The 22,043-nt window shown below is 47.0% G+C and overlaps 1 protein-coding gene across 1 annotated transcript in view; it reads left to right on the top strand.

The window, feature by feature from the left end:
* The window catches only part of Zfhx3 (zinc finger homeobox 3), a 167,236-nt gene that overhangs the window by 22,566 nt on the left and 122,627 nt on the right, over window positions 1-22,043 (top strand). The window contains exon 5 of the mRNA XM_042700802.1: window positions 1,342-1,838. Within this exon, the coding sequence (XP_042556736.1) occupies window positions 1,342-1,838 (497 nt within the window). The remainder of the gene's footprint in view (window positions 1-1,341; window positions 1,839-22,043) is intronic.

The following is a 22,043-nucleotide window of genomic DNA, read 5'->3' as shown; positions in this document are numbered from 1 at the left end:
AATAAACAGCAATTAAAAAATGTAGTTCCTAGCTGGGTGCTGGTACCTCACGTCTGTAATATTAGCTACTCAGGAGGCTGAGATCTGTGGATCACAGTATGAAGCCAGCCCAGACAGGAAAGTCCATAAGACTCTCCTCTCCAATTAGCCATCAGAAAACCAGAAGTGGAGCTGTGTCTCAAAGTGGTAGAGTGCTAGCTTTGAGTGAAAGAGCTCAGGACAGTGCCCAGGCCCTGAGTGTGAGCCCCATGACAAACCACAAAGAAAAAGAACAAAGGCAGTTCCTCAGTTGCACTAGCCACAGTGCAAGTTTTCCTTATCCACACGTAGCTACGGACTGTGGATATCAGGGGTGTGGAACATTGCCACGATGAACGAACATTCTGTTACTCAGTGCTGGGCTGAGTGAACTCCGGACTCAGTTCAATTTTTCATAAAGGTTTTGTGTCCTAGATTGAATCTCTAGTCATTTCCAATTGTGTGTGTGTGGGGTGGGGGAGGGAGGGAGCAAGGGCAAGGGGGTGGACTTTGAGATTCTATTATACCCAATGAGTGATACTGACTTCTAACTTCTCTTGTATCCTGAGGGGGCTGTTTTCAGATCATTCAAGAGGTTATGGGGAGAGAATGAGGGAAGGGGGTGATACTGTTCCAAAAGAAATAGACTCTTTATCTGACTTACCTAACTGCAACTGCTCTGTACATCACCTTTACAATAACAATAAAAAAAATTAAAAAAAAACAAAAGAGGTTATGGTCAGCCAGGTGCAGCGGCTCATATCCGTAATCACAGTTACTCCACAGGTAGAGATTTAGAAGGGTTGTGGTTCCAAGGGCAAGCCTGGGCATAAAGTTGACAGAACTTCCTCTCAGCCACCAAGCCAGTTACAGTGGTACAAGTCTACGTGACTGGGAGAAGCCAGCCATATGTAGGGAAGGCTTGGGCAAAAAATATCAGACCTTATCCAAAACCTAGCTAAAACAAAAAGCAATGGGGAACATGGCTAACATGGGAAGAGTGTTTTTTTTTTTTAAGCAAGCATGAAGCCCTGAGTTCAAACTTAGTGCTGCCCACATACAGATATGGAGGTCCCTAGGTTTTCCTAGATGTTCTTTGCCTGAAGATGGAAAACATAAAGCCTTCTGCAAACCTTAGAATGTCTAGAGGAAAGATCCAAACATGTCAGGTGGACTTTGTTTTCCAGCCAGAAGTACCTTGCAACACTTGGAATGTGACCTTGTTCTCCTTGGACCCCAGTGGAGGGTGACGGAGGGCTGGGTGGTGTCTCGGCCGTGGCTGTGAGCTTGGTCTCTGATTTTCTTCCTCTGTCCTTCCCGTAGTGGGCGGTGAGATCCCCCTAGACATGCGGCTCGGGGGAGGACAGCTGGTGTCAGAGGAGCTGATGAACCTGGGCGAGAGCTTCATCCAGACCAATGACCCGTCACTGAAGCTCTTCCAGTGCGCCGTCTGCAACAAGTTCACGACGGACAACTTGGACATGCTGGGGCTGCACATGAACGTGGAGCGCAGCCTCTCCGAGGATGAGTGGAAGGCCGTGATGGGGGACTCATACCAGTGCAAGCTCTGCCGCTACAACACCCAGCTCAAGGCCAACTTCCAGCTGCACTGCAAGACGGACAAGCACGTGCAGAAGTACCAGCTGGTGGCCCACATCAAGGAGGGTGGCAAGGCCAACGAGTGGAGGCTCAAGTGCGTGGCCATCGGCAACCCTGTGCACCTCAAGTGCAATGCGTGCGACTACTACACCAACAGCTTGGAGAAGCTGCGGCTGCACACGGTCAACTCCAGGCACGAGGCCAGCCTGAAGTTGTACAAGGTAAGGCCGACTCCCCCGGGGACCACGCTCTTGACATTGCACGGGATGACTTGGGGGCGGGCGGAACATGCTCTGTCCGGGACCAGCTAGCTGCTCTGTGGCAGGGTCAGAGGCAGCCACTTCCCAAGGAGCAGAGTTGTGAGGATGGCTTTGCTCATCTGGTTTGTGGCTGATGGTGTCTCTTCTGGGCCGCATTTTGGGGGGGACAGGTCTAATGACAGCAGCCCCGGTTGTTCTGTTTCCCATGTGACTGTTGGTGTGGTTGACTGTCTCCTTACAAACCACTGGCTTCTGTGACTCTCTCTTTAGCCTTCCTGTTCCTTTTTTTTTTTTTATTTCCAGTCATCATTCCTGTGCCTCTTTTTTCTTCCCTGGGTCTTCCCTCATCCCACCCCTCCCCCACCGCGCAGTGGGTCATCCATGTATGCATGCATTCACTCATTCATTCATCTAGCCAGCCAGGTATACCTTGAGCACCTTATACATACCAGTGTTTTGAAGGCATGCCTACATTAGTGCACAAAATAGCCCCCCCCCCCCCCCCCAAAGCCCCTGCCTGCATAGAGCGTCCATATTTTTGGAAGACAAGATGAGTGATAATCACAGTGAGTAAGTGATATACTGGCTGGAAGATGGTAAACGCTCAAGGGGAAATAGGGTTCTTTAATGTTATTTGTGCCTGTGTTTGTGTCTCCTTTCTTCTATTCATCTTTTATCTTTTTTTTTTTTCTAGGCTTTTCTCATCCGTCCTTTCTCCCTTAATCTGTCTTTTTTCCTTCTCCCTTTTCTACTCCTTCCTACCCCCAACTCTGAAACAGACAGTAACCGAGGGGGAGGGGCTCCGGATACTGTAAATAGTCCTTTCACTTGCCTGGCAGGATTGCTCCAGACATTTCTATCGATTTTCACTGGACTTAAAGCCTCACCTTTTTCTCTAATCATCCCATAATGGCTTTAGTATGAACAATCAGGTAGGAATCACCATAAATCTTCCCCCGCCTCATTCCACATACCTTCCATTCCCTCATGCCGCGCTCTTTCCCTTCTCCTCACTTTTATCATCAGTCTCTCCTCTTTCCTTTCGGCCCTTTCCCACAGGTTTGGGCCAGCCAGTGTTGGGCTTTTGCCCAGCTAATATAACCCCCTGTCTATCCATCACAGATTTAGACTGAAACTCTACTTAAGGAAGGATTCTGATCCTTTGCCCATATCGGTCCCTGCTGGCTTGATGACTGTAATTCATTTTATGGCTGATCGTTCTCAGGGTGGCGGGGGTGTGGGGTGGGTGTGGGGGTGTGTACCATGGAGACAAAACCATTTTGGGGAAAGGAGAAGAAAGCAAGGGTGAGGTAGTCGGGATAGAATGTTCTAGAAGGGACTTCTGACTCTAGCCGTGGTCAACTGGGGAAAGTGTGAGACACCAAGTACGTGAGAGACTCACTGGACTGCTTGGTTTTGTGCTGCCGTTGCCCTGTGGGTAAATTGGAGTTCTGAACTGGCCACAGGATGGTGCCAGTGTGGCCAGGACAACTTGATGGTAAAATAACAGGGGGTGGGGGTGGGGCGGAAAGGGACCCGGCTAATAAATCGCACAGAGAATTGGTTGTGGCTGTTGGGGGTTCTGTGTGGCGTTGGTGCTGGGTCATTTAGCGGAGGTGGTGCGAAGCTGGCCTCTTCCATCCAAGGGGAGGGGGGGGGGATTGCCCTTTAGATGATAACATGTGCACGGCGGTGACGAACGCTCCGTGCCCCGTTTCCTGCCTCCAGTGCCTCGGGTAAGAATCTGCAGGCACTTGGCTTGGCTTTTGAAAGTCCTAGAAACCGGACAATTTGCTGAGAAGACCCCCCTTTTGGCCCCTAACCCACACAGATGGTTCATACCTGGGGTGTCAAGGGGAAGTGGAGGCAAAAGATAGAGTTTATGTGTTTCTCTGCTTCTAGCTTATACCAGGGTGCTTATTTATTTATATTGATGATATATATATTTATATATTTATATTTATATTGCTCAAAACTACGTAGCATGGGTTGAAGGGGCTTAAGTGGTGAGTTGCAAGGTAAAATGTGGGAACCAGCCTCCAAGGGAGAGGTGCCCTAATCATGCTTCTGTCTGCGGCCTCCCTGGGGGTGAGCAGTCCCCGAGTTTCAGTGTAGAATTCCCTGCATCAGGAGCCAAAGGTCATTAGTCTGGTCTCATTAGCTCTTGGGTAATGAATGTTCTTCTGCTTGCTGAGGCTCCTCTGGGGGGCGGGAGCTCTGTCGCCCACTGTGGATGACACAGGCAGGATGATCATTCTGGCCCTGTCCCCGAGCCCTTTTGTTCCTCAGTGTGACTAAGACAAACTTCTCTTGTCTCCGAGGGGGCTCCCTCTCGCTGGGTTCCATCAGTCCATGCATTTGGGGTGGGGTTTGGAGGTGGTTCGAGTCACTTTTTCTCAAGGCCCTGGTGTGGCCTGTAGTAAATGGAGATTGATTGCATGTTATTTTTCCTCTTGCTAATGTAATCCATTAGCCCGGCACATGCATAATCAGTTTAGAGCACAGTTAACTGGATGTAATCGAGTTCTTTACTGTCTGCTAGAGAAACTGCTCCAGATGGAGCTGACCCAGGGAGGCCACTGGATTCCTTACTCACTGCCCGCCTTGCCCAGCTCTGCCCTGCCTCCCACCGTACCCCACTGCACCCCACCCTACCCCACATGTCCCCGTTGCCTGGCAAATTGTTCATGACTGGGCCAGGAAACCCCTGAGGTTGCTTTCTGCTGCATCCACTGAAGCGGCCCTGAATTGTTTGTCTTCCACTGTGCCTCCGGCCAGCCCCCTCTCAGCCGAGGCTTTTATTGCCCTCTTCTTCCCTTCACATCAGAGGAGACAGGGCCGAGGTCTCAGGAGATCCAAGTGGTGATGTGGCTTTCTGGCTTGTCATGTGACCTCTCACCAGCGCACAGGGTCACTGCCCTTGTTGCTAGTCCAGGCGGAGATTCCCTAATCGGAAAGTCAGACTCTCAGACTGCTCACAAGTCCGAAACTCTCTGAGCCACAGCATGGTGCAACAAGTGGAAAATTCCATACTGGATTTCATGCATTGTAAACCCAGTACAGGTGCTCGAAAAGGATCACATCAAATTATGTCCAGTGGAGATTCGGCAGGGAATTTCATGTTTAGATCTTGGTTCCATCCCCAGCAGATCCCATTACAAAGCTACAGCTATTCTAGAGTGAGAAAACAGTCGGAAATGCAAACCACTTCTGGGTCCTGAGCGTTTTGAAATAAGGGTTGCTCATCCTGTGCACGCGTATGTTGCTGTAAGAACTGAGCTCTCTGAAAGTCCAGGGCCTTGTGCTTGTTAGATAAGTGCGGAACCACTTGAGTCACTTTTCAGATAGGGTGTCATGCTTTTACCCTGGGCTAACCTTGGACACGATCCTCCTCTTTCTACCTCCAGAGTTGCCTGTCCCACCATGCTTGGCCTTGTGGGATGATTTCGAATCCAGATCATCAGAGGGTTGGGCTAATCTGTAGAAAACTGGTGATGTTCCTTTTGGTCTAGAATTGCCTAGCTTGGATTATTATTTAATCTCATTTAAAAAATGAGATTGATGTAGAGCCAAGGCCTCGATATGAAGCTCCTTACTTTTCCCTGGACTCTCCGGTGTCCAGAGGGTTCCTGATGGGCTCTTTGTCGTTCCCCCACCTCCCATCTTACACAGTGGCCTTTGTGGTCTTATCTCCATGGCCACTCATCCATGTCTTAGCACTTGACATTGCAGGGCCTTTTGGTCACCAAAGGCTCCAGAGATGCTGCATGGAGTGTAGTGACGTGTAGTCATTGGCGTGGACGTGTGTTGTGGAAAGGGTACCCAGTTCTCATCAGCATGGGCTCCGAGACCTCATGTCCAGGTTTCTGCTTCTGTGTAAACATATCACTCTCCTCTTCCCTCCTTCCATTTCCTGTGGGGTTCCCTGGTGTGTGTGTGTGTGTGTGTGCGCGTGTGCGTGTGTGTGTCTGAGACACCATGCCTGTGTCTTGCCCTCTTCCCTGGCTCCCCTGACAATGGGACAGAGCCAGAGTGGGCGCTCCTGGATTTGTCTTGTGTATCTGCCAATGTGGCATCAATGGGGGAGCTTCTGAGATTAATTCCTGGTCTGTTCTTAGGGGAGGAGGAGGAGAAAGAGAAGGAGGACAGGAAGGCAGTTGGAAATCTGTGTACATCTGCCAGTTCCCAGAATCTGCTTTTTACATAGATTTTTTTTCCCCCTTCACCTGAGTCATTAGAATGGAAATCCGTCAACTTTAGCTGATAGATTAAGTCCCCACCAGAATCCATTACTTAGAACAACTCCCAGCTGAGGGACCTCTGGTTGGGCTAAGACCCCAGCTTTCCTGGCAATCTTAAATTTGACCAAAGAGGGTTGTCTACCGTGGAGCTCTGTCTGGGCCACGTTTAACCAACCTGCTTTGGGCCGGTGAGACAAACAGGAGTGTCTAAGCCACTCGTTTTTAAAGTAGAGGCAGAGAAAGGCAGTGATTTATTGAAACATTACATATACACAGCCAGATTCAGCAGATGGCTAGATTTCCGCTCCTGCCCTCCTCTGAATGTTTTGCAGGCAGGAGGATATAAGAGACTCTCCGTTGGGATAGTCTCTGCTGGGATCTGGGCATGGTGGCACATAACTGTAATCCCATCGACATGGGAGGCAGGAGGATTGCTAGTTTTAGGCCACCCCCGGCATAAGATAAAGGTAGTAAGACTCTGAAAACCAAATAATGCAATCCTACAGCTATGTCCTGGTGACTCATGCCTGTACTCTTAGCTACTCCAGAGTTAGGATTGGAAAGATTGTGAATTTGAGGCAAGCTTGAGCAAAAGAAGATAACAAGACCCTCAAAAACAAATTAGTTTTGATAAAATGTTATTTTATCTGGGAAGATACACATAGCTGTTGTGCCTGTGTGCTTATTGAAACGAACCCAGAAGATGGAAACAGGAGGTTGCTTTTTAAAATTTTTCTTTGTTGCCATTTTTGTTTGCATTTCTTTTTGTCCTGTTTGTTTATCTGTCTTTGGTGGGGAGGATTAAGGGGGGACACAAATGGAGGGACAAAGGGTGAACAAATGCAGCAGTGGTACTCACTGGACACTACGTTGGAAATGAACTATACAACTTGTGGGTGGTGACAGGAGGGAAAAACTGGAAGACAGTAAGGAAAAAGGGGTGGTATTGTCCAAAGAGAAACGTACTTTGTATCTAATTTATGTAACTATAACCCCTCTGTGTATCACTTATATAGCAATAAATTAAACACCACCACCAACAAAAACAATGTACTGCTAGTTACTTAGGAGGTAAGAGATGGGGAGGATCGCAGATGGAGGCTAGTCCCGGAAAAGAATATTTATTAGACCCATCTCAACTAGTATCTGGGTTCTATGAAACATGCCCGTTAACTACACATATGGTTGAGAAGGGGAAGTTCATGGCTGTAGGCCAGCCCAAGGCAAAAATCTTTGTATGACCCTGTCTCAAATAGGGAAAACAAAACCTGGACATGATAATATGTATCTGTTACACACCCCCCCTCCCTGCTGTGATGGGAAGGGAAGTATAAACTAGGAGGATCGCTGTTCAGGATGGCCTGGGAACAAGTGACACACCTCATCGCAAAAATAAGTAGAGCAAAAAAGGCTGCAAGGAAAAGGCATTCGCCTACACAAACACAAAGGCTCTTATTTCAAACCATAGTCCAAAAACAAAAACAAAATGTGTGCGCACACCCCCGTGTTCCATATGCCGGGGGACATAGCTCAAGCGGTCGATCACTGGCCCAGCATGTGTGAGGCCCTGGGCTCCCTCCCCAGTCCTGTACCAAAAGGAAACTAACTGGGTCTCTTACCCCCAGCAGGACTAAAGTTTTAGGATGGACAGACAAATCAAAAGGCGTAGCAAACTCAGAAGAGGACTTGGTTTGGGACTTTCCTACCTGGTCTCCTTAAGGGGTACGAGGGACGGGCATCTTAGGAGGACATCTATGCCCTGAGGACCATCGATGGTGACTCATGGCCTTTGACTGGCCCTGACAGTGAAGGCTATGAACCCTCCTGTCCCTTCTGCCCTGTGTGGCTGCTGTTTGAGGCGCTGATGATGCAAGTGTCATCTGGTTTGCATCGAGATTCTGGGGTCAGTTCCCTCAAACCTTGTTTTCTCATTAGGTAGACATTTCTACTACTGAGGTGACTTTGATCCCCCATCCCTCCCCCCCCCCAAAAAAAAAATGGAAGCATGAGGGTGTTATCCTGAGGGTGATTTAGAAGGTAGGAAAAGCCAGACGTTTTGGTCAAATTTTAGCACATTTTGCCTCCTTCTTTGGAGCAGCCAGAGGTCTGGAGTTCATTTCCTTCAGAGCGTGGCTAGGGCTCCTTTCCTGGGCTAGGAGATGCATGTAGACCCCCACAGCTCCATGCTGGAGAGCTAGGCGGGTTCTGCCGGTTCCTCCAGCCACCAGTCATCCTATGAAGATTGGAAGACCAGTCTTGTTTGGGGCCAGATTCCTATCAGAATTAGGTTAGAGTCATCAGTGCTGTAGGAACATGTGACCAACACATCTCCAGTGGATGCACAGTGGGGAAGGTTATCCCGCTGGGAAGGTTCCTTGCCTTCCAGAAGCTTCCTACTTGCTGTTCTACCATCTGAATCCCCTCGTGAGTATTGGAGTAGATGCTTGGTATCTGAAGGTGGCTGGTTCCAAACACTGCACATGCTTCGTACCCAGAGTTCAGGACTGTACTTCTCATGATGTGGGATTCATTTTTCCCACCAGCCACCCAGCTTCTACTGTCCGCATGCGGCCTTGGAGCAAATCTCTCACCCTCACCCGATTACTTCAACTAAGCACGCTACCCTTTACCTGGCTTTGCGGGTATCATTTGCTCTTTGGAAGGCATGTTTTCACAAAATTCCAGACAAGGGAACAAAACGCAAATGACAGCAAGGGACTGACAGAGAGGGCTCATCCGTATCAACTGAGGTGCATAACGCATGGGGGCATTGAACATGTTTTGGCAATTTCTTTTGATGTTTTAAAATTTATTTATTTTTGTAAACTATACTTGGTCAGAACCATGTGTGCCAAGCCTGGGGATAAGATGTGCCTGACTGTATTTCACAATGCTCAGCTGATGGCTTTAGACTCAACGCTTTGTGTAGGTCATTCAGTGCACACGCCTTTGTGTTAAGACACTAGCGGGGTGCTTGTATCCAATGCCTATAAGAATAATGTTAGCTACTTGGAAGGCTAAAATTGGGAGGATTGCAGTTTGAGGTCAGCCTGGATAGAAAAGTTCATGATACTCTTTCGAGGAACCTCCTAGATGTGGTGGCTGTTTTCCTAACTACTTCAGAAGACCTAAAATAGGCAGATAGAGGCCCATGTGCACTCTTGGGTTAGAAACTGGACCTAGCTCAGAAATAATCAACATAAATGCCACATGGCTCAGCGGTAGAGCACCCGCCTAAGCAAACCTCAAGGCCCTGAGTTCAAACCCCAGTACCACTGCCCTCTCTCTGACCCACCCCGGCCTCAAAAAGCAGGCGACATTCATGTTATCTTATAGCTTTTATGCTTTAGCTATCACAAAATGGAATTGAAATTGTATTAGCCATGTCTTGTATTTAAAAGTGCCATTTATTATGCCACTTGTTGAAAAACCAGTTTTACAACCATGAACCTTCACACTTTTCTTTTATTCTAAATGTTTACTTTCTTTTTGCCTGCCTGCAGTCCTTTGTGTGGGCAGTGAGGAACACATCAGACCCAGGTCGAATACTACCATGTTCTTTTTTACCCCGTTACTATTCCATGTTTTTCTTAAGTATAAGCCAGTACTGAAATGTAGATTGTTTTTGTGTGTGTTTTTAATAGTAAAAGCAATGTGAGTATAGTATGTTCATCATCAAAAATTGGAAAATTCAGGTGGGAAAGAGACAATCAGCCTAGGTATACCTCACAGGGACATGTCTCTCCCCCCCCCCCCCCCCCCCCTTTATCTTGCTTTTTTTTTTTTTTTTTAAGATAAAGTCTTACTATGTAGCTAAGGCTGGTGTTGAAATTGGTCATCTTCCTGCTTATACTTCCTGAGTGCTTGGATTACAGACATGGGCTGCCATGATTGACTTTTATTTCCTTTATTTCATCTTTTTTTCTTTTCTCTTTTGCATATGACATAGGCACTTTACAAAATTGGAATGGTAGTGTCTCTCTATAGTATTATACCTACCCCCTTCTTTAAAATACCTTTAAGTACTTTTTCCATAAATTTTGTTGTAGTTCTGGTTCTGGGGCTTGAACTCAGGTCCTCTTGGCCAGATTTCTTGATCATCATTGGTGCTCTACTACCTGAGCCATATCCCCAGTCCAGCATTTTTGCTGCTTAATTTGGAGCTAGTTAATTGGAGTGTCACAGACTTTTCTGCCATGACTGGCTTTGAACTTCAGTCTTCCAGGTCTCAGCCTTCTTGAGTAGCTAGGATTACAGTTGTGAGCCACTGGTGCCAGGTGTACCTTTCCACTAATTTTTAAGGTGTGAAAATCCTTTTTCTGCCCTCCAATTTGACTCTTCAGAAGTGTACCACTGTTCTGTCTAGCTGCTATCTTACTGAACTCTTTCAGTGCTTTCACAGATAGAAATATGTGTGCATTTGTGTATCACATGTAAACGTTCACTTTAAAACTCTAACTGTATCTAGATTCTTTTCTTTATTCATGTGACTTTACCATGGAAATAATTTCAGGTCCATAGATAAAGATCTAGGTTCTTTTGTGTGTAGGGGGGGGGTGGGGGGAGTTTTGGGGAGGACTAGCCTTAAACAAACAAGGTCTTCCTGCCTCACCTTCTCCAAGGGTTGGGATTATAGGTATCTGCCACCCTATCCAACTTAGGTTCTTGATTGGTTGTTTTAGTTTTGGTGCTGATCCCAGAGCTTGAACTCAGGACCTTAGTGGTGCTGTCCTTGCTTCTTTGCTCAAGGCTAGCACTCTATCACTTGAACCATAGCTCCACTTCAGACTTTTTGGTTGTTAATTGGAGAATATCATAGACTTTGCCACAGCTAGCTTCAAATCACAGTCCTCAAATCTCAGCCTCTTGAGTAGCTAGGATTATGGATGTGAGCTACCAATGCCAGCCAGTTTACATTCTTTTTATAGGATCTGCCCCTATACCCAGCTTAGGGTTCTTTTTAATGGCTATGTAATGTTCCTAACCAGCCCCTCTCTTATTGGTGCACATTCAGGCATTTGCATTGATCTGATACTCCTGGCAATTAGGTAAAGAAAATTAGTAACTATTAGTAACTATTCTATGAAAAGAAACTATTCTTTCCAGTGGTTCTTCACAAAGAAAGTGACCATATTACCCTCTTCCAAAGAGGTGACAGCCAACCACACACAGTGACCCCACACCACATTGTTCTTTTCCTGTTTTCAACTCTCAACTTGGAAACATTGCTACATGAGAGTGTTTAGTTGTAAGACTGGCTATGCATTTAACATGAGTTTGTTGGTTTCTTCACTAGCTTTCCTGCTTGTAGCCTTTGCCTTTTTGCTTTCCTGGCTTGTTCCTTTTTTCTGATGGGAAGAGGGAAAACAAATCCCCAAAGCTCTAGATATTGTTTTATTTTTTTCAGTACTAGGTTTCAACTGTGGGTTTGCTGACCTGCTGAGCCACTCCTCTAGCCCTGTTTTTTGCTGCTTTTTTGTCAGTTGTGGGGCTTGAACTCAGGGCTGGGCGCTGTCCCTGTGCTCTTCTGCTTAAGGTTTGGGCTCTACCACTTTAAACCACAACTCTACTTCTGTTTTGTTTTTTTTTATTTTGATCAGTTGTGGGGCTTGAACTCTGGGCCTGGGCACTGTCCCTCCACTCTTTAGCTCAAGCTAGTGCTCTACCACTTGAGCCACGGCGCTACTTCCGATTTTCTGGTGGTTAATTGGAAATAAAGAGTCTCATGGACTTTCCTGCCCAGGCTGGCTTTGAACCATGATTGTCAGATCTCAGCCTCTTGAGTAGCTGGGATTACAAGCGTGGATCATTGGCACCTAACTCTGCTGCTTATTTTTAAGAAGGTCCTGTTTCCTGGCTAGGCATGTACCTCAGCTTCTATCTACCTACTAACTACCTACCTTCTATCTACCCATGGTTGCTGGAATCACAATTGTGTGCCACTGAGTCCAGCTTTGTTCCATGGGAATGGACTTTTCTGCCCGGAACCGTGTTCTTCCCAGTCAGAGTCTGCTACAGAGCTTCAGAAGACAAGCACTTCACTATGCCTGGCTGTGAGCTGAGAAAGGGTCTTGCTCAGACTTTATGGTCAAGGCTGGCCTCAAAACCAAGATGATCCTCTCCTCAGCTTCCTGAGTAGCTCGGGTTGCAGGTGTGAGCTCCCAGCCCCCAGCTTCTCAAGTTCTCATTTCTGAAGTGCATATTCAATTGCATGTGGCTATCATGAATGTGTCTGCACATTTCTGCACTCAACTGTTTTCCTGTATTGTTACAAGTCTCCTTGTGGATTCCAAAGCTGTGTCTCGGTGCCTGTTGTGAGCTGAAGAGCCAGGGAGTCTAGTTTCAGGAACTCTATTAATTACCACTTTGTCACAATGCTTGAAAGCCCTCCAGATCCACAAGCTCAAATGCCCTAGATGTTCTTGTAAGAAAAGCGTCTTAGACTTCCAGCCCAGCTCCCCCCAGGATTGTTTGTGCCAGTGCCATCTGCCTCCTAAAGGGTGGGTGGTCTGTAATTCTCCCCCAGGAGAACTTTGCTAGGAGCTCCCTGGCTCTGTGTTCTGGAATAACGGCCTGCCCTGTTGTGCTGGGAGCAGCCAGGTTGGCAGGGAAAGCCCACGTGGCAGGTGTCTGAGACCTGGGTATGAGCTCAATTTTGAACCCTTTCAACTTGGACTCAAAAGGGCACATTTGAATATGTAGAGTTCCAACAGGTGTTTCTGGTTTTTTTGTTTTGAAAGGGAAATTGTAAGGGAACAATCAGGCATTGTCAGAAACATTGTCAGGAAAAGGCAAGAGGGTTTTTTTTTAAAAAAAAAATTAATTACATAATTCACCTCCACCATATTCTTTATTCTGTTTTAAACATAACTCAAAACTATAAATACTATTTAAGTGTATGCTGGGAAAGGCTGTTCCTTTTGAAAGCCATTTGATAGTAATTTTATACTTGAATAAAATTAGATTTCTGGGGTTTTTGGAGAGGAGAGGGGCAGTAACCAGTATGTCAGGTGAAGATTTGAATTTTTAAGGACAGAAGTTCTGTCACAGAGATGGGTAATGATTACGTATGAGTTCAAGGCAAGCCTATACTTGCCTATCTCAAAAAAAAAAAGAAATAGTGGAAGTTATTCAAACCAACTACGCAAGGTAGTGACCTTTGAATGAAGCCAGCCTCCAGGTAAGTCTGTCATACATAGTAAACAAAAACGTGTAGCGCACAGGTCAATAGAAATTTCAGAAAACCAGCAGGTAGTATAAGTCTATCCCAGTAAGATAGACTTACACATGTTCACATTTAACTCAGCGTTCTGTATTTCACTTGGCAAATACACCTCTGGATAACAAAGAAATTCCCTGGTAGCTTCCTGACTTGCCCGAAGCTCTGCAGGAGCCTGAAGAAAGACACTGGGAACCATTAAGAGGTTCCCAACAAAAGAAGACCATTATAAATACCTCTCAACATCAATTTCCCATTATTATTATTATTATTATTATTATTAATGGAAAAACTGTCACTGATTTTTCACATTTTTCTATATTAAATAAAATACTTCCCTGTACTGAAATCTGAAATTTTTCTCTTAGGTAATTGTTTCCCCGCCATGATTTCCTCCTTTTGAAATGTGTTTGTCATACATGTCAAGGTCAGGAGGCCCGGTTTGGTCTGTCGACTGCTGAAACTTCCATTACTTAGCCTGGTCTCCTTGTCTGTCTGTACTGGGCATACAGTCATGCCTGTAGTCCCGTAATTGGTATTGAGATGTATGAAGACACTGCACTTGGGCTGGGTTCTTGCTGCCCATGGAGGGGCCCAGGGCCCAGGTGGTTAGGAGGCAGGGCAGAGCCATTTCGAGCTGAGATTGCTCATCAGGAGTGATTGGGGTGCCTCCTCCAGGGCTCACGTCTCCGCTGGAGGAAGGCAAACTCGTTAGAAGGGTAGAAATGTTTATCTACTCGCGGTGTTTGAATTGTAACTGTTAATGAGCAGGGCAGGTTCCCAGACTCAGGCCAGGGCCTCCAAAGCATATTTGGTTTCATAGGTCAACAGTTGTACCAACATTTTCCTTGCCGGGGCTGCCTGAGCATCGGAATTATGGAAGGAGCTGCTCGTCACAGGAGGGCAATTTTTAAAATGGATTTTTCTTTCTTTCTTTCTTTCTTTTTGGAGATAAGTCTGGCTGTGTAGCCCATGCTGGTTTCCACTTGAGATCCCCTTGTCTCAGCTTCTCAGTGCTGGGATTATAACAGTGTGCCACTAGGCCAGGTTTATCCCTTTTATACATGTCGGTTCCCTCTCCTTTCTCTGGCAATTGGCTTCTCCTTGGGGGCCCGTGTGGCCTTTGTAAAACATCTCTGTGCCGATCTTTGTGCTCGCCTCTGGGACACAGATTACTCCAGGGAGCTTGGTCTTTCTGCCCCTCAGAGTGAGGAACGGTGGGGCGCAGGGATGGGAGGCGCCCCGAACTGCCCTCCTCCTGCTTACTGAGGCCCGAGCCCTCAGTGCCCATGGGGAAGACCCCAGGCTTCTTTTGACCACTCCCCAGTGGAGCTATCAGGAGACAAACAAAAGGGAAGGGGGTTTTCTTCACAGATCTGTGACACTCCTGGAGTGCTGGCTTTTTGCCAAGCCCTGGAGGAGGATTAGTACAATCTGGCCCCATGAATCAGTAGCCTGGTACTGAAAACTTGCTCTGTGTAGGGAGCTCTTCATGAATGATTCTTGGGCTCTTCTGGCTGGGGAGTGTGGTACACGCATGTGGGTTTAACTCAGTTTACTTTGTCATGGACTCTAGGTAGTTATATCTTTGGGGACCAGAATGGTAGTACCAGGGCTGGGTGTTTGCCCCCTCTTGAGTAGCTCTGCTGAGAATCTGTGTCACCTCCTGGTCCTGCGATGGTCCTAAGCATGCCATACGGCTCCGGCTGTGCCTATGACGGGGTCTCTCCAAGGACAAAGGCCACGTCCAGCGTATTGTACTACAGCTCTCTTGAACACCTGATGACCTACTGATTGTCTTGAGCCCTGGAAGGTTCTCTGAGCAAAGAACCTTCGTTGCTTGCTATTGAGGATGCTTTGTGTATATGGTGAGGGGTATGGAATCCCCACAAAGGCTCATAACCAGCTGAGATTCCCTCCTTCCAGGGTGGCCTTTGGTGTCATCTTTCCTGTCCCTGCCACCACCATCTCCCTCCCCTGCGTTCTAAGATGCTGAATGATTGTTGAGCGTGGGGAGCTCAGATAGTGTTCCTTGGCTCTTCCAGTCATCCAGGCCAAGTGGCATTGGTCCCACATTGCGATTTCCTCCCTGTCCTAGACATGACTCAGTGAGTGTGACCCCCAAGCCAGCTGTGGTTGAGGAAGCAAGAGTTGGCTACATAGGGGTGTGTGTGTGTGTGTGTGTAACACACACACACACTCACACTTTACTGGGGCTTAGATTCAGCTCTGACTAGCTTCATTATTATTATATTGTTGCCCAGACTTGGTTCTCATTAGTGTAGGAAAACTTCTCCAGGGAGCAGAGTCCTGACCTCTGGCCAGTCTCATTGTGTCCTTCTTGGAATCCAGACCTTGTGTCTCTCTTCCCTCCATTCTCTTGCTGTATAATTCGAGGTTCTGAGCTGTTGTTCTGAGCTGTTGAGTCCTTCCTGTTGATGACATTTGATGTTCCAGCTCCTCCATGACTCTTTTCTCCAGAATTGGACACTTTTACCCCGCTATGCCTTTATTCCCTTGGAGCCTGGCATTTGGAATGAAGTCTCACCTGGGAAAGTTTCAGCCACAGCAACAAAGCCCAAGTCCGCCGAGCAGAGACTAATTACACAGCTAATTAAACCAACAGATGCCATGTTAAGTGGTTATTTCTCTGTGATTTGGTGGCATGTGTCCTGTGATGCTGACGGGCGTTGAGCCCTGTTGAAAGTGTCTTTTTGTTCAGACTTTAGTGAGCGCCTGTTGCCAGGATCCTGTCCCTGCTTCTCCACAAAGCGCTCTCCTGCGCTGTGCCGTAGCCAGCTAACTTCTCTGCCCTGAATACAGGTCACACCTCTCAGTGCCAGCCTGGGGTCTGCCTCACGTGGCAGCTTGCTTCACCCCCAGGCTGTAAGCTTGTAAGCTTCTTTATAACGGGCTGCCCTCAGCCCGGCAATGAATGTGTGGGATCTCTGAAGAATGCAGCACACACAGGCACCCATGGGTGCTTCTGATTTTTCCATGTTTCCTTGCCCATACCGGAAGCAGGTTGGCAAGCAAAGTAGCTGAAGGTGCTCTGGCTCCCTCATTTCCTTCTTCAGTGGTGGGAACGAATAGAACAACACGCAGTGCTGCCTTCTGCCCGTGGCCGGCAGAAGCTGGGGGATCGGCAGTGGTGGACCTCAGACGGGCTATACAGTCAGTTGGTGCTGGGGAAGGGCGGGGTGGGGGGGCAAGCAGGTGATCAAAGCCACATTGACTCTTAGAAGTGGACCTATGGTGTCCCTCCCAGTCACTGGATCCAGAAGTGACACATTTTACCACCAGGTGACAGATCCCCCCCTGGCTTCTGCATTGACACATCTATCTGTGCTGTTATGCCAGGTGACCTTCGGCAGGCTTGACCTCATCTCTCCACTCGCCTCTTCTGTTACCCGATGGTAAGCATTAGGTTTGGTTCAGGTCCTCCTCTGCCAGCGGCTCTCCTCTGAGCATCTCATTCAGCACAGGGAGCCCCCTCCCTCCGGGTGGCACCAGGCCTTTGTCTCTAGTCCCAATCTCTTGCTGCCTCCTCCCCTGGACACGTGCGCTCCCATGTCTGATAATCAACTCAGGATGGCCTAGAGAGAGTGTGCTCAGTGACCATGATCCCCAGATGCCTTTCACTTCTGGCTTGCCAGCTCCAATCTAACCATTTTGCTGGAGTTACCTGGGCATCTCTTTCCTTCACAGACCGAGTCACTCCATGGACCTGTTCTGTTGTCTACACTGGAATGTATTTCTACCGTCTTCCCGGTCCAGCCCTGTCACCCCTCACTGCTGTAACACCCTCCCTGCTTTTACTTTCATTCCTTATATTCACTCTCTACAAGTGATTTTATGAAGATGAAATTGGGTCCCCCTCGCCCCCACACACATAAAAATATACACACCCCAGCGTGGCTTTCTGTCCTACCTACAAACTGGCCACACTAAGTAACCTGAACTCTTTCCTTCATGCTCACCTTGTTTTACCAAACTTCCTTTGCCTTCCATATTCCCTTTCTTTAATATTGATTCAGTTTGAGAACTCAGACCTGCCCCAGGGCTGTAGCACCTGCTACAGAATGCGCTTTCCTGACTTGACATTCAACCCAAATATCTAGTCCTCCAAGATGACCACTTGCTCTCACGTAGCTGTGCTGACATGCACGGACAGTGCTTAGTTTTGCTCATTTGTTGCTCTCCAAGGATGGTACAGACTGTGGTTGCGCAGTTGACAGCTGTATTCCCAGTGCCTAAGCGCACTGTTGAGCACCAGCCCAGTAGATTGTTTCTGAATGGTGAGTGTGCCCAGAGAATGCGCCCCTGGTTTCACCCCTTCCAAGGAATCCCATATGGCAGCCTTGTCTGAACACCCGTCCAAAGGCACATGGTGGAATACGTTCACCGGACATTCCCCATGGACTCCAGTTCTCTTGAGTTGCTACAGCCGTCTCTTTATCATTAGTTTTCCTTTTCAGGCCATCATTGTGACTTAAAATGTTTATAATACGGTGTCATGGTGAAATAGCAAGATAGCAGGACCTAATGGTGAGGTATCCTCTCCGCTTAACACCACAAAGTGGAAGCTTCATGTTTGATATGAGTTCCTCTCCGCGCACAACTGGGCTTCTCCTCCTCCCCCCCCCCCCCCCCCCCCAGACTTCTCCTCCTGGACTCTGTGGCAGAGGGACGTGTATAGTTGGTTTTCCTGTGTCTGAAGACAGGAAGCTGACGAGCTAGCCTGTTTTTGCCAACAAGGGTCTCCTCTCACTGAAGACAAGGCAAGACCAATTAAGAGTCTTGCAAATACTGCAGGAGGCGCTGAGGAAGGCTGGCAGTCTCTTGGATACCCACCCGAGGCCAGTTTCCAACCTAAATTCTCACTTGTGTCTAATTTTGTGCACATAAGGGAAAGGTGGGTGTGTTGAAGCTTGCCAGGAACTTCTGCTGTATTTTTGCTACTTCATAAATAGATGCCAGTAGGAATGTCTCGGCCACTCAGGGTGATTTGGGTTGCTCCTAGATGCCAAGTCCTTGGGGACAGGATGCAGGGCAGGAAGTGTCCATATAGCCCAAACCTCTCCTGGGAAACCTAGGCAGCAACTGAGAACTTTAAAGGGGCAGAAATTACCTGGTGTCAGACTCTCTGGGACTTAGGTGACTTAATCCTTCTCCATTCGTCTTTCAGTAAAGTAGGCTAATATAACTATCTGCTGTATAGATGACTGGGCACCTTAAATGGGAAACCATGGTATGTGCCCACCATGACGAAGGGTGTAGACACACGCAGTGTGCAGCCTTGAAGACCTCCACTCTCTTGCATTTGGCTTTCCATTTATGCATTATTATGCATTATGCATGTGGGTCATGGGGCTTGAACTCGGCCTAGGTGCTCGCCCTGAACTCTTTTGTTCAAGGCTAGCACTCTACCACTTTGGGCCGCAGTTCCACCACCAGTTTTTAGGTGGTTAATTGGAGGTAAGAGTCTCATGGACTTTCCTGCCTGGGCTGGCTTCGATCCATGGTCCTCAGATCTTGGCCTCCTGAGTAGCTAGGATTACAGATGTGAGCCATCAGTGCCCAGTGACTGATGTGTTATTTCATTAGCTTTGAACTTGGTGCACTGTGGGTTTGGAGGAAAGAAAGGCCAGTGGGTTTTGTTCTGTGTTTTTAGTGTGGATCAGAGAAGGCGTTTTCCTTCATAAAAATGTGACCAGTATTTAGTGAGATGACGATGAATGAAGTCATTTAGCCTTCGCCAGCCTGTGGAAGGTTTGATTGTGGTGCTTTTGAAGAAGCGATCCTCTCCTGAGTGGCAGAGCAGTGTGCCTTAGTGAAGGAAGTGGCCGAGTGTAGAGAGCCCTCCAGGCTCAGCTTTGGGTTCGTTACTGCTGTTCAGCCCCTCCTCCGAGAAGCGCCTGCCACACCTGTTGGGACAGGTAAGTTACTGCCATAATTTTATAGCGTGGTCCTGTGTGCTGTGGGATGTCAGTATTACATTACAACAGTTGAGTTTTAAATAGGGTTTCCTGGCAAGTGTCAGCGTAGCCATTGTTCCTTTAGATAACCGAAATTAGCGGCAAGAGAGAATTTGGGTACAGAGATTGATACGGAGTGTACCACACATGCACACAGGAGTGACCGCGGTCCTTGCCCCCCGTCCCCAGTCCTCTCCTCCCCCAGTGCATTACAAAGATGTATTTCTAAATTCGGTGACGGCATGTTCATTTCAGAAAGCAAAACAAGACAATGAAAAACAAAACAAAAAAACCCATCACAGTTCTAAATCCAGACATGCACAATGGACAAGGCCAAGACTGGAGGGCGGGGAGAAAAAGAGAAAGACTGCAGTTCAAGTAGAATATGTTTGCCACGGGTGTCTTCTTCAGGGTCGGTCTCTGTGTCAGTGTGCGCTTCGTGGCCTTGGCGGTGCCGCTGGCTGTGGTACAGAGGGGGCAGCCCTTGGGCACAGGGAAGTGTTGGCTGGCACTGCAGAGCTGCTGTCCCCACCTTGTGTAAGTGGAAGCCACAGGGTCACGGATGACTTAACGTTGCCTAAGGAGCCCTCCTTCAGTGTTGACAGTTGGGTCCCAGCCTGTGGCTCTGCCATCTCCATTCTCCCCAGGGAGCACCTGCAGTCCAGTATGCAAAACTGTTTCCATGGCAACCTTGCTGTGTGACATTAATTTAAATTAATTTATATATATATGTATGTGTATATATATTCCCCTGCAGCTGAGCTTAAGGAAAAAAAAAAAAAAATCTGTGTATCCCTCCTCTCCCCTAGTTGTACCTTGGAAGTTAGTCTCGTCAAGTTGTGGATGTATTCTCCTTTATCCCCACCTCTTTTCTGACATGATATGTTTTGGATTTTTATTATTTTAATGAAATTGATGGCTATTCCTGGGGTCTCTACTGATAGCTTTGTGTCAACAAGTCAATGAGGAAGTTGATTCTCCCCCCCCCCCCACACACACACTTCTTGATTCACAAGAAGCTAAACTTGATGTGAAATGATGATCTTTAATACCTGCAATGTCCATGCAAAGTCTGCACAACAGAAAAGTCTCACCATGTTGCCTACCTGATGATGAGATGGTTATGACAGGTTTGGAAAGTGTTCTTGAAGAATTCAGCAGCTCTTTGTCTTTCGCATAGTGTCTTAAAGGCGTTCTAGGAGGACTAAGCTCTGGCCATGTAAGTTCAATACTGTTTCCGAAAGCACACACCCACCAGTTATGTTTGGAAATACCTATGATATGAAATGCAAATCAGTGCCGATAACATGTTCAGGTTGCAAATTTGAACACAAATGAAGAAATGCAAAAAAGAGTTTTGCATAACAACACCCATTTATTACTATCAAATATGATATTGTAATGCCCAGGATGTGGGATATGGCTCAATGATTGTTCCTTGCATTCAGTTTTACATTTTATAGCTTTTGTGTGCAAGTTCCTTTGCTTATTCACATGTGGGTGATGATTCTGTCATTTATTCTCAGTGCCAACTTAATCAGGCTTTTTTTGGAAATGTACGACCCATTTCCTTTTCTCTTTTTTCCCTTTCTTTGCTTTTGATAGGTTGTTCACTTCTGGCAATAGCTGAAGAAGTCAAGTATTCATTTTGTGTTTTTAGCTGTGTAGCATTGGACTATAGATCCTTGCTATCTGCTGGGATAGGATTTGAAGGAGCCCATTGCAGAGGAAAGTCCGGGGATGCTCAGAATCCATATTTTTAAAACACAACTGACAGTCACATGGGACTTGACCAAGAGTTTCTCCACATCTGCTCAACTAAATGTGTGTGTCAGATTTTTTGTTTTGTTTTTGACCATACTTGGCGAAAACCACATGGAGTAAAACTACAAATAAGACAAGTTTACTGTACCATTGTTTTTCTTTTCCTTAGTCCTTTGGGATATTCGGTGCTGGGGATTGTATCTCTGACCATGTGCATGCTAGGTAGTCGCTCTGTCCTGAGCTACATCCTCAGCCCTCCTTAGTCCTTTAACTTCTGAGGACTTCCTGCCACTGTGTGTGTAGCTTGTGTCCTGGTCACTGTGGGTCTTAGGACTTTAATCCTCAGGGTGCATTGTGCTCACCAATCCTGTGTGGGAGAGTGACCCCACTGAAACCACAATTTTTACCTCTACAATTTTTTTTTTAAGCCTACTTAAATATTTTTCCTTTCTCCTTCCAGTTCTAGATAGTTGGGCCACACTTTTTGTGTACAGAAGAGTTTTATTTTAGCGTTGTTTATTAGCATCAATTGATTGTTCAAAGGGATTTCATTTCGACATGTCCACATATGCATACAAGGTACCTCGATCTGACTCAGCCCCCTGGGTCATTCTGTCTGGATCCCTCTCCCTTTCCCAAGCCAGTTTCAACAGGCGTCATCGTTCTATTTTTACCCCGGTACATGACTTTTTTTAAACCATATTCGCCTTTCTTCACTCTCTCCATTTGCTCCTCCCCCTCCTGTTCATGCCCCATCCCAGACAGAATCTGTTACCATTCTGTCTTTTATGTTTTTAGTGTATCTGCCTGTTCGAAGGGGTTTCGCTGTGGTGTGTTTCACATATGCGTATGGCAGCATTTTAATCAAATCAGCCCCCTCATTCATTCACACTTTGCCTACCCCCTGTGATTCAACAGCTTTCAGTGAGTTTCCTTTCTGTGTACAGAGAATCTTAAAAGGAGT

This window comes from Dipodomys spectabilis, unplaced genomic scaffold, assembly GCF_019054845.1.
Source record: "Dipodomys spectabilis isolate Male_0828 unplaced genomic scaffold, ASM1905484v1 ptg000273l, whole genome shotgun sequence".
NCBI classification, from domain to species: Eukaryota; Metazoa; Chordata; class Mammalia; order Rodentia; family Heteromyidae; genus Dipodomys; species Dipodomys spectabilis.
Note: the sequence above shows the minus strand (reverse complement) of the source record. Positions and strands in the feature narration are given on the sequence as shown.